Here is a 13,422-nt window from a genome sequence, read left to right as displayed (position 1 = left end):
GGGTAGTACTGATCTGAAGGAGGGGGTTGATCTCCCTCACCCGGGAGGGCCCAACATGTGCTCGCTCAGTCAAAGGACGATGTCAGGGAGTGGTGAAAGATGCGTGAGTGAGGAGGAGAGCCTGCTATGTGGTATCAGGAGGCCCTAAACCCTAGTGCTACCAAAACCCTTATGGAGTGTCAGAGCATTTTATTTGTTAATTTTTTTTAACCATTTTGGACTATAGATTTTGAATATAACATTTTAAAATATAATATTTTTATTTTAAAATTTAGAATAATATTTTTCATTTTTTAAACAAAATTATTCATCTTTTAATAGGCTAAGAGGCATTCTCTAGGCCAATATGCTAGGCATAACATAACATAATATAATGCAAATATTTAGATACATAATTAACTTTAGAAAATGATGGCATTGAATGCATGTAGCTTGTAAAGGTAATTTTTTTTTAAGGATATGTTCGTATTGGGAAATTGTTTGGATATGTTTGGTGGCCCTGCATCTTTTTTATGCTTTTTTTCTATTATTGAATGGGTGAATACATAATGTGTAGATATGTATAGAAGCATCAAAGGTATGTATTTCATTTGTTGGTTAGGACCCTTCCCCTTAACTCGCAACATGTCCCTTACAATAGTTACTTCTTCATTCTAATGGATTCTTTGATAATCACTATAATATAATAATTGTAATATATTCTTTTGATTTATGTCTAATATTAATAATAATTGAATAAGCTTAGCTATGAAAGTGACCTAGGGTGAGTGGAGGAGGTGGGGAAATATTAGGTAAAATGTAATTATTACATTTTACTTAATATTTTTGCCTACCCCCATCCAATTTTTACTAATTTATATTGTGTAAAACATAATACTATAATATTACATTTCATGGAGTATTTACCTCCACTCGTCCACTTCTTATTGTAATTTTTCATCATATTTGAAGTTTAAAAGTAAACAAACTTAATTACAAAATTAACATTGGTTAGGTGAAATACTAAGTAAGATTTGATATTTAGGTTGGGGTGATGGGAAATATTATGTAAAATGTAATAATATTACATTTTAATTAGTATTATGCCCCTCCCCCCCTCCCCCTAAGTTTGGCAAATAAAGATTGGGAAACTTGCAATATTATATTTTATCTAAGATTTCCCCTCACTTGATCCACTTTTTATTACAATTTTTCTTTATATTTGAGGCTCATAACTAAACATAACTCCTATATAAACATTTGGTCCAAGTATAGTAGAGATGTAATCCTTAACATTTTCACTTGATAAAAATAAAATTAAATAAAATTATAAAATACAAAAGCAATAATTATATTTATATTTATATCTATAATTAATAATAAAAAAACCTATATACATCTTAATACGTAGTGTACGAAACCCCCGGAAGGAATCAAATGCCTTGAGTTGCAAACCACTTTTAAAGTGAAAAGAGATTTGAAACAGGTATGGTAGATCCCAAATTAAGATGGATCCTGGTTGGTGTTATTGAAAATATGTGATAGAATTGGACGTTTTTAATAGCTCAAGAGTGATAACCTGCAATCTTAAAATATCATAATTAATGTAATGTTTAGACAATTTCTTTAATATAATATTTTTTTATAATTTTTTAAAACATAAAAATTAATTAACAAATTATATATATATATATATATATATATATATATATATACAATGGATGTCATATAAATTGAATAGATGATAAACACTTATAAGGATCAATTGGTAAAAAAGTATCAAAATGCTTACTATATGGTACATCTCATATCAAAGAAGTATATATCTATATCTATATATATATATATATGTTTATTTTAAATTAGTATTATTATTATTACTTGTAGAAATAATTGATATATAAGCTAGATAAGTTAAAAAAATATATAGAACAAAGTTAAACATCTATACATTTATGAAAGTATGAAACAAGATTATTGACTATAGATATTTACAATACCATTGGGTAATATTATGACTTATCAACACCACATCTCAAAAAACCACGAATAATTTCGTATAACATTTTTTTTAATTAATCATATCAACCTTTGATTGGTATATAGTAATATAAATATTATATTTTAAAATATTTTATACAAGTCAAATTTCTATTATCCACCTAACAACTACTATCTACTTCAACAATTATTATTTATTAATTAAAATTTTAATATTATATCTAAAATTTTTATTACCCACCACACAACTAGTATCCATGTGACAATTATGATTTATTAACTTAAAACATATAATACATTTAAATTAAATATAAAACTCAAAGATATATTATTCGCATTCTAAATTAAATATAAAAGTTAAAAAATATTATTCACATTGCAATTGTGTTTCTAAAATTTCAAAAAAAATATTCACATTCTTATTGATTTTTTAAAATTTAAAAACTAATATTCAGAATCTAATTGTCTTTCTAGATTCTTATCCACTTTATGTCGAACAATTGAGTTAGATTCTTATCCACTTTACTCGCTGTTATTATTTTCCAATACCGATTATGGCCTGACCAAATCAGGAACCACTGTTATGAAGATTTCCATTCAACAAGCGAGTTATTGATAAAACAAAATTCTGATTTGACTTGAATACCTAAAACACTGTTATCAAGATTACCATTGAACGGCTGAGCTATTAATAACAGGAACGTGTGTTTAATTCATGATACCGGCTGTGGCCACGGAACTGCAAAATAGATTTGACAAATTCGGCAACCTTCTCAATTGACCGAAAGAAGCAAACACTGTTAATAACATTACCGTTAAGATTATCATTAGACAAGTCTCCTATTGATAGCACAGGCAGTCACGGTAACTGTAAAATAGATTTGACAAATTCAACGACCTTCTCCGTTGAACAAAAAAGCAAACTCACTTATTGAGATTACCGTTGAACAGAGTGATTTGAATGAAAAAACGTGGAACAGAGTGGAAGAACACCGGTGATCTCCAATGATATGGGAGAAGGATGTCGATTAACTTTCTTATCTCATCGTTTTGCTTGGAACCCCTTAGAATTGGGGGAAAGGGAGTGGGGAACCTGAAAAAGACGTGCGCACGTTTGAACGATTAAAAGTTTAAAATCTGAAGGCAGAGGAATACCATGTAAACAATTCATAGTCAAAGTCAATCCTTTGGCCTCATGCAACCGTGTCAAATTTACTAACCTCGAATCCAGGAAATCAATCCGCTTGCTGCTGCTAATGAATTTCGTGTATGATATCGATATATATACGCGTACCAAGCTCTGGTAAGATACACATATTGGGATTGGCATTGCACATCAGAAAAACTAAGCTAACAACTTGCATAAAACCACAGAAGCAGAACTGTCTTTTAAGATATCCGGCCTTTTTATACTTGAGGACATTGAGATTCAGAAATTCATGTCTCGCTTCATAGATCACCTGTATTCAGTACTACGAAGGATGGGGATGCTCCCTTCATTCCTTACAGCTTCAAGCAGCAAGGGCACTCTTCTCCATAAAAAGTTGATCCGGACCCAAAACCGAAAATCGATCGCCTGTTCTTCAAGACACCCACTAGTAAAAGAGATGGGCCGATACGAAAACATAGCGCTTGCAGATATGTGGCAAGATATTGAAGGAGCAGAGTCGTGGAATGGGTTATTAGATCCCATTAATCCAGTATTCAAAGCTGAGATTCTCAGATATGGTGATTTTGCAGAGTTGTGCTACGATGCGTTTGATAGTGAACTTTTGATGAATGGTTATGGTGGGGCTAAGTATAGTCCTGATAAATTGTTCGATAGCAGTGAAATGGCCGGTGATTCCCAGTATTACCCCAAGGGCTATAAAGTGACCAAATATTTGTATGCGGACACAGATATCTTAGGGAGGAAAATAGAGCAATCTGTGTGGATTGGGTTTATTGTAGTTTGCACAGATACTCAAGAGATACGAAGACTAGGACGGCGGGATATTGTAGTAGCGTGGAGAGGAACCCAAACGGCTCAGGAATGGATAGAGGACGCAAGAGATATTTTAGTTCCTGCCAGATTATCAATTACTCCTCTCAAACACAAGCGCATCGGAGCCGGATTATCGTCTACTGCTCCTTTAAACGACAACGGCGTCCGAATGGAGGAGGGATTTTTCAGCTGTTACACTTCTCATGGAGACAATTCAATATCTGCAAGAGATACTGTTATTTCAGAAATTTTAAGACTCGGAGATGAATAGAAGGAAGAAAGTTTGAGCGTAACTTTAACTGGACACAGCTTAGGAGCTGCTCTCGCAACCTTAAGCTCATATGACGTTAAGAAAAACCTTAACGCAAATTTGCCGGGACAGCCTATACCTGTGACTGTGTTTGCATTCGCGAGCCCACGCGTTGGGAATAGAGCATTCGCCCTGCTAATGGCGGAGGTGGGAGTGAAGGTGTTGCGGTTGGTGAACAAGAACGATATTGTTCCTGTTAGGTATTTTTGTTGGGGGAAAATACCAAAAACTAAATATTCAAACACACAGAGGCAATGCTCTGTTTCTTTTGCTCCAGGATCTTTTGTGCACACAGAAGACTTAAAAAAATTTCACTAAGGAACAGAGGATTTCACCATAAAATATTTCTATTCATTAAAACAAAAAAAACATTCACTGTGTCTCCATATGAGAATTTACACTGCTGGAAAAATTCCCATTAACATTTACTGCTGTAAAACCTCCATTCACATTTACTGGTGTAAAACAATTTTACATACTGCTGTAAAAAAAAGATTTACATAAGTTTACTGCTGTGAAAAGAAATTTACACAGAGTTACAAAAATTTACATAAGTTTACTGCTGTGAAAAGAAATTTACACAGAGTTACAAAAATCGCTCCACCATTTCCTTTCTGCACTGCTGTGCAAAACCACACATGGTTTTTGCTATTCCAAAAAAAATTACATCACCTGGTTCTTCTCATTTTACACACTGCTGTGTGTTTTTCTTTTACTGCTCCATCATTCTTTTTTTTACGCTGCTGTGTAAACACACTATTTCCAACCATGTGCGATACATCCATAAAAAAGGTCAACACACTCAAAACATAAAATTATTACATACGACCTTTTTTTTAAATACATGCCGTATAAAAAAATATATAAAAAACATATATTATACGTGCCCATACTTATATTAAAAGCATCTACCTAAAAACTACGAACAACACATAAATTCATTAAATTCTTTCATACGGCGGCCAACCCATAAGTCTTTTACTCCACGCATGAGTTTTAATTTGATGTAGGCCCGTGTGCAGGTTTAATCAATCAACGGTTGAAAGGAGTGGAGCAGATCGAACGGTGAAAATGATATCGGAAGGCCAACAAGTGCTGAACATTAACCCCCGAGATTCTTACGTTGCGTTACGTCAGGGGTCAACCACGCGTCAGCTCCATATTTTCTCGGAGCTCCTTGCCGGATTATTCCTTCTGCCTGAAATCAACCCGAGAGCTTTCCGACGAGGTTTATTGACCGGTTTCTGGCAGCTGCGTTGAAATTAGATTTCAACACTCCCCTTTAATTTCAACAGCTGGGCATTCGGTCATACCCAGACATTTTCTCAAAAATTCAAAGCTTTTCTGATCAAGTGGCTTTGTCAAGATGTCTGCTACCTGTTCTTGAGTCCTGCAATGTTCTAGGACAATTTCTCCATTGTTCACTAATTCTCTGATGTAGTGAAACCTTGTATCAATGTGTTTCGTTCTCTTATGAAACACTGAATTCTTTGACAGTGCAATAGTTGAGCTATTGTCACAAAAGATCACTGTCGCTTTTTCCTGCTCTTGGCCTAAGCTTCTCAACATTCTTCTCATCCACACTGCTTGACATGCTGCTGCTGTAGCTGCCACATATTCAGCCTCTGCTGTAGACAATGCTACAATGGACTGCTTCTTAGAAGCCCATGAAATGGCTCCTGAACCCATATTAAAAACATAACCGGAAGTGCTCTTCCGATCATCTACACTTCCAGCCCAATCACTGTCAGTGTATCCAACCAAATCTGAATGTTCTGAGGCATGATATAGAATTCCAAACATTTTGGTACCTTTGACATACCTCAAAATTCTCTTTGCTGCCTGCCAATGTGCCTCCTTCGGCCTCTCCATGAACCTGGAAATTAAACTAACTGCATACATTAAATCAGGCCTAGTAGCTGTTAAGTACATGAGGCTGCCAACAATACTTTTATACAAGCTAGGATCAAAATCCTTGCTGCTGTCCTCTCTGCTGAGCTTTAATCCCATCACTGTGGAAGTGATTGCTGCCTTGCATTCTTCCATTTTAAATCTGCTCAAAATTTGATTTACATATCTTGCTTGAGATATAAAAATTCCTTTTTCATTTTGATCTACTTCTATGCCTAAGAAGTATCTCAAGAAACCCATGTCAGTCATTTCAAATTCATCCTTCATGACTGATTTAAAATTTTTAATGAGCTGATCATCATTACCTGTGAAAATCACATCATCAACATACAAAACAACAATTAAAATTTTACCATCTTTTTCCTTGATGTAGACTGTGGGTTCTCCTTCACACTTGTCAAATTCATTATCCAATAGATATGAATCTATCCTGCTGTACCATGCTCTTGGCGCTTGCTTCAGCCCATAAAGAGCTTTCTTCAATTTGCACACTTTGTGCTCTTCACCTTTCTTCTCATATCCGAGAGGCTGTTCCACATAGACCTCTTCCATTAACACTCCATTTAGGAATGCTGATTTCACATCCATTTGGTAGACTTTCCATTTGTTTTGAGCTGCTATGGACAGCACTGCTCTCACGGTTTCCATTCTTGCAACCGGGGCGAAAGTCTCCTCATAATCTCTTCCATACTGCTACTTGTAGCCTTTGACAACTAGCCTTGCTTTATGCCTTTCTATCTTGCTTTCAGCATTGCTCTTGGTCTTGTAGACCCATTTCACACCAATGACTTCTTTGCCTTTTGGTAACTCAACCAAATCCCATGTTTTGTTTCTCTCTATGGCATTCATCTCCTCATCCATAGCTTCTATCCATTTCCTATCTTTGATTGCATCCTCGAAATGAATAGGATCATCAACATGACAATACAAGGCAAATAAGGAATTCATTCCTTCATTATAAATGTCACTTAGATTTCTGAACTTCTTACCTCTTTCATTTGGTGTGCAAGTGCTTGATGATGCACTTGAATTTCCTCCTTGTGGTGTGCTTGGAGAAGCACTCTCATTGATCCTCAATGGTGTCCCTTGCTGTCCTTGTGTTGGCGCTGCTGTTTGGGGATGCATTTCAGCCACCTCCTCTTCATCTTCATCATGAGACAAACAGTTCTTGACATTCACTGTTTTCTCTATGCTTCCATCCCAAGCTTCTTCTTCAATGAATTGAACATCTCTGCTCACAAAAAACTTCTTGCTAGATGGAATATACAACCTGTAGGCTTTGGATTCCTCACTGTATCCAATGAATAAACATTTCTCCCCTTTGCTGTCCAACTTCCTCCTTAGCTGATCTGGAATGTGTGCATAGGCCACACATCCAAAAACTCTCATGTGGGTGACTCCTTGCTTTCTTCCACTCCATGCTTCTTCTGGCACCTTGTTCATCACTGCTTTTGTAGGACACCTGTTCAAAATATACACTGCACAATGTACAGCTTCAGCCCAATACTCATTTCCCAAATGCTTTGCCTTTAGCATGCTCCTCGCCATATCCATGATGGTCCTGTTCTTCCTTTCAGCAACTCCATTTTGCTGCGGAGTGTACCTAGTTGTAAACTGTTTATGTATTCCATTTTCTCTACAAAACTTTAGGAATTCATTTGAGATATACTCACCTCCTCTATCAGTTCTCAATACTTTTATGTGCAGCCCGCTTTGGTTCTCCACAAGTGCTTTGAAATTTTGAAATTTCTCAAAGACTTCACTTTTGTTCTTGAGGAAATATATCCAAGTCTTTCTTGTAAAATCATCAATGAATGTCAAGAAATATAGGCTGCCTGCTAATGATGCAGCTTGCATTGGTCCACACAAATCTGAATGGATAATCTCTAAGGGTGCCTTTGCCCTTATGCTCTTCCCTGATGGAAAACTTTCTCTGTGTTGTTTTCCCAAAATGCAGCCTTCACATAGGCTGTCCGGTTTCTCTATCAATGGTAATCCTTTTACCATTCCTTTTCTGCTCAATAAGTTTAGACCTCCAAAATTTAGATGCCCGAATCTCAAGTGCCATAACCAGTTCTCATCCTTTGGCACGCTTTGGAAGGCCTCTTCGGTGACTGCTGCCATTTCACCTTTGTTTTTCATGTCTGCCCTGATCCGGAGAGGGAACATCCTGTTCCTTGTCATCTTCACTTCAGCAATGCATCTTTTGCTGGGTGGTATATCCATGATGGTGCACACATCATTTACAAAGTAAACATTGTAACCCTTTTGGATAAGCTGTCCAACACTCAATAGGTTACATCTCATTCCGGGGACATAGTAGACATCTGCTATGGTTTTCCTTTCTCCTTGTTTTGTAAATATTTTTATCTCCCCTTTTCCCATAACAGAGACTTTACTATCAGTTCCTAGTGTGACCTCTGATTTCAAATTCTGATTTAAGGCTGAAAAGAGGGCTATATTCCCTGTCATATGGTTGCTGCAACCTGAGTCTAAAAACCATATGTCTTCACTATGTGTTTCAGCCATGTTACAAGCTAACAGGACATTATTTTGACTGTTGTTTTCTCTTGTAACATTTGCATTTTGTCTGCTATTCTTATCATGCTGTTTCTTTCTACAATCACTAGCATAATGCCCATACTTTTTGCAATAATAGCATTGAACATTAGATTTATCATACCTCTGTCCTTGAGCATGAAACTGTTCTCTTTGTTGGCTGCTGCCTTGACCTTGGTTCTGATTTGGATTGCTGCCTGTTCCTTGTGCATTTGATGGGCTGTTCCTTCCACCTCTGTTCTGGCTTCTGCCTCTTCCTCTTCGGTTTCCTCTTCCTTGACCTCTTCCTCTTCCAAAGGACATCTGGGTCTTGAAGGCTTGCTCAAGAGATGAGTTTTCATTCCTACTCAACCTCTGCTCATGTGTTATCAGTGATGCATGTAGCTCATCAACTGAATAGTTTGAGAGATCCTTTGTCTCTTCAATGGTGGTGACTATTGCATCAAACTTTGAGGGTAAGACCCTCAATATTTTCTCCACAATTCTTCTGTCTTCAATGGTTTCTCCATGAGTTCTCATTTGTGTGATTACACCAATCACATGAGTGAAGAATGAGTCAATGTTATCTGACTCCTTCATGTTCAAGTTCTCAAAATCCTTTCTCAGCAATTGTAGTTTTGCTGTCTTCACTCTCTCCATGCCTTGATAGGCTGTCTTAAGGGTTTGCCATGCTTCATTTGCTGTCTTAGCTGTTGCTAACCTTGGAAACACACTCTGGTCTACTGCTAGATACAACAACATACGGGCTTTCGAATCCTTCTTCCTATTGCTCTTCAGCTGATCTCTCTCTCCCTGAGTTAGTGCATTGAACTCAGTTTCATCTGCTGGTTCTTCAAAACCTTCCTCAACTATTTCCCATAAGTCTTGAGAGGCAAACAGGGCTGTCATGGTTATTGCCCAGTAGTCATAGTTTTTCCCATTAAACTGTGGGAGCTGGGTGTTAAACAAACCCATACCAGTGCTTGTGCTAGCCATTCCTTGACTGTGTATTTAAAACACTGACTGTCTCTTCAATAACAAATAAGATAGCTATGAAGAATACCTGAATCCTTTGTTGTCTGAGTCTTCTATCTGCCTGAGAAGTTTTGCTGCTACAACAACCTTCTCCCTTCAGCTTCTTTAACTTCCTTAAAGAGCCTGATCCTGCTCTGATACCACTGTTAGGTATTTTTGATGGGGGAAAATACCAAAAACCAAATATTCAAACACACAGAGGCAATGCTCTGTTTCTTTTGCTCCAGGATCTTTTGTGCACACAGAAGACTTAAAAAAATTTCACTGAGGAACAGAGGATTTCACCATAAAATATTTCTATTCATTAAAACAAAAAAAACATTCACTGTGTCTCCATATGAGAATTTACACTGCTGGAAAAATTCCCATTAACATTTACTGCTGTAAAACCTCCATTCACATTTACTGGTGTAAAACAATTTTACATACTGCTGTAAAAGAAATTTACACAGAGTTACAAAAATCGCTCCACCATTTCCTTTCTGCACTGCTGTGCAAAACCACACATGGTTTTTGCTATTCCAAAAATTACATCACCTGGTTCTTCTCATTTTACACACTGCTGTGTGTTTTTCTTTTACTGCTCCATCATTCTTTTTTTTACGCTGCTGTGAAAACACTCTATTTCCAACCATGTGCGATACATCCATAAAAAAGGTCAACACACTCAAAACATAAAATTATTACATACGACCTTTTTTTTAATACATGCCGTATAAAAAAATATATAAAAAACATATATTATACGTGCCCATACTTATATTAAAAGCATCTACCTAAAAACTACGAACAACACATAAATTCATTAAATTCTTTCATACGGCGGTCAACCCATAAGTCTTTTACTCCACGCATGAGTTTTAATTTGATGTAGGCCCGTGTGCAGGTTTAATCAATCAACGGTTGAAAGGAGTGGAGCAAATCGAACGGCGAAAATGATATCGGAAGGCCAACAAGTGCTGAACATTAACCCCCGAGATTCTTACGTTGCGTTACGTCAGGGGTCAACCACGCGTCAGCTCCATATTTTCTCGGAGCTCCTTGCCGGATTATTCCTTCTGCCTGAAATCAACCCGAGAGCTTTCCGACGAGGTTTATTGACCGGTTTCTGGCAGCTGCGTTGAAATTAGATTTCAACAGTTCCCAAACTTCCTGGACTTGTTTTCAACGAGAACTGCTGGACATGGTTGAGTCAAATGTTGGATTGGTTTCCCTGGACATATTTTCACGTGGGCGTGAAAATTGTTTTGAATAATAACGACTCTCCCATTCTGAGAGAGCTCCATAATATTGATCCCGCTTACGCCCACAGTTTAAAGAATTATCTTCATCTAATTGACGGCTATGTCGGGAACGGAAAACCTTTCAAATCTTCAGGGAATAGAGACCCTGCTCCGTTTGCTGCGGCTCACTGATCCTAGAATTTCGCTTTTCGGGGCAGCACCTGCAGAAGAACAAGAACTAATAAGATGACTGATTGACTCCTCCGAAACCCCCGTGAACCAGCAAGATCACTGACTGAATTTTTTCCAAGACTTTATTATCACCATGAGCTTTCTTCGAGCAAATCATGTGATGTGATCTTTTTGAGCCAATCACGTGACCAGCACAAGTGGTTGTATTATAAGACTGCCTAGATCCCTCTATCAGAAGCTAACATTTTTCTCTTTTATCAACTAACGTGTAATAAAATGATTCTGACCTATTTCATTATGGAAGTGCCAAGGATAAATGTCGAGATGCCATGGGGATAAAACTAGTTATTTGACTCTATCAGAATCGAAGGCAATTTTTGTCGTTCCATTAGCTTCCAGAGAAAGACTTCTTCAATGCGTATTTGCAGGCTCCGCGCTACATGCCAGGGCTGTCATGGCTGTCTGCTCACAGTTGCTGCGACTTCGGATTCCCCTTCTGGTGGCAGCACCAGCAGCAAGATCAAGAAAATGAACGAGCAAGATGACTGATTCAATCCTGTGAAACCCCTGTGAACTAGTAAAATCAGTGACCGAATTTTTCCATGGACTTTATGATCACCGGGGTCTCTCTTTGAGCAAATCATGTGATCAGCCCCAAACGTGGCTGCGGTATAAGACTGCATAAGTCGTTATATCATGGGCAATTTTTTTATCCTAGGATTTAACCACCATATAACAATATATATAAATCAATGAGACTTTATTTTTGAAGTATTTATGATTTTTTTTTTTTTCTGAATCATCTTTTTTTAAATGTATTATGGTTTATTTTATGTATATAGTATTAATAAACTAAGTTATCGTAAAAAAGTTTATTTACAAATTAAAAATTTCGAGTAAATCTTTATAACATATATTTTTAATATATATATTTAATTTTTAATTTTTTAAATTTTAGTAAACTTAATATTTATCTTAAAATATTTTTAATTATGAATTCATAGTTCTTTTAACTGATATAAATACCTGAAATCTATTAATAATTTTGCAAAATTTATTAGTAAAATATTTTTAATTTATTTCATTATGAATATGTAAAGGTAATAGTCAAGTTGGCTTGGCAATAAAAGTAATTAATTTACTGTAAAATATTAAAAACAATTTTACCTATTTATTAGCTTGCATGAACTCCACCCTACAACATCGAAAGTATCTCTCTGTTTTAATTAGCTCAAAGAAGAAAATTAATATAGCCAAGATTAGAAGGAACACTCATGAGCTCCATAGTGAAACAAATCATTGGGCAGTTCCTAAAACACCATGGATGGAAAGGATCTGCCATCTCTCGGAGAATATGAACATCGATGATGAAAATCACTTCCTCTTAGAATGCCTCGCATACAACCACATTAGATCTCAGTTTCATATTCTTTGTTGCAATACTGACCTTCCTAGGCTTTTAACATGTCAAAATTTTTCCATATTATCAAATGTTGTTGCCATCAAATCTTGATATCCTACATACTACAAAATATATGCTATCTTGACCTCGATTTCTGAGGTAAGGATCTTTTCAGTGAGCAATGAAGCATAACATGTAAAGCTAATACTGATTTGCCACCGCATACAATGGTATGATTGATACAACTTACAATGATGTGATCAATGTGGGCAATTCATTTGGAGTACTAACATTTCATGAACATAGCAAGATAGCATTCCCTTTGTTTGCATTTTATTTGGAAGGTTCATTTCTTTAGTACACGTAATCATATGACAAAGTATTTATCCTACGGTACCTGGATGGCATTTGATGCTTTCTATTTTCCATACTTTTTTTATACATTATATTAAGTATCAGATGGATAGACAAATTATTGCTAGGGGCCTTTATTGAGAGGGGCTAGTACGAGCACTCAAACCGATAAAGATCTTAGCTGCCTCAATCAATTCTTAAGCATGGGTTTGCTTTACAGAAGAGATTCTCCTGAAGGATGACCTACTATGATGGACATTGTGGGTACACTCCAATCCGTTAGAGACACTTTTCAAGGCATTGGTGGCATTCCAAAACCTTAATGAGATTTCTCATGTTTGTTGGTTGATGCAACTACAACTCACAACAACAACTCTAGCGTAGAGGCAAAAGCTCTTCTACATTCTAGAGTGTTGTAAGAGAGCACTGACTGTGTCACTAGACTATATAATATTTTGAGTCCATTGCCATTAGCTACATGTAGTGTGAGTTT

The 13,422-nt window shown here is 36.4% G+C and overlaps 1 protein-coding gene across 1 annotated transcript; it reads left to right on the top strand.

Moving 5' to 3' along the window:
• The first annotated feature begins 3,461 nt into the window (after window positions 1–3,461).
• LOC149143115 (phospholipase A1-Igamma2, chloroplastic-like) lies at window positions 3,462–11,173 on the top strand. The gene is made up of 4 exons (XM_089451682.1): window positions 3,462–4,199; window positions 4,236–4,474; window positions 10,645–10,754; window positions 10,899–11,173. Exons 1-4 carry the CDS (start codon window positions 3,462–3,464, stop codon window positions 11,171–11,173), a joined length of 1,362 nt encoding a protein of 453 aa, XP_089307808.1.
• Window positions 11,174–13,422: the final 2,249 nt, after the last annotated feature.

Source organism: Pinus tabuliformis, chromosome X (genome assembly GCF_031772625.1).
Source record: "Pinus tabuliformis cultivar Carrire ecotype Pingquan chromosome X, CPIR1, whole genome shotgun sequence".
Classification (NCBI taxonomy): domain Eukaryota; kingdom Viridiplantae; phylum Streptophyta; class Pinopsida; order Pinales; family Pinaceae; genus Pinus; species Pinus tabuliformis.
Note: the sequence above shows the minus strand (reverse complement) of the source record. Positions and strands in the feature narration are given on the sequence as shown.

What these genes read in the sequence shown, in the direction of transcription:
- LOC149143115 (XM_089451682.1), top strand. Translation starts at nt 3,462, where the DNA reads ATGGGGATGCTCCCTTCATTCCTTACAGCTTCAAGCAGCAAGGGCACT. An exon ending in AACGATATTGTTCCTGTTAG is followed by an intron (nt 4,475 to 10,644) that starts GTATTTTTGTTG and finishes GCCCGTGTGCAG; the next exon opens with GTTTAATCAATCAACGGTTG. An exon ending in AGATTCTTACGTTGCGTTAC is followed by an intron (nt 10,755 to 10,898) that starts GTCAGGGGTCAA and finishes AGATTTCAACAG; the next exon opens with TTCCCAAACTTCCTGGACTT.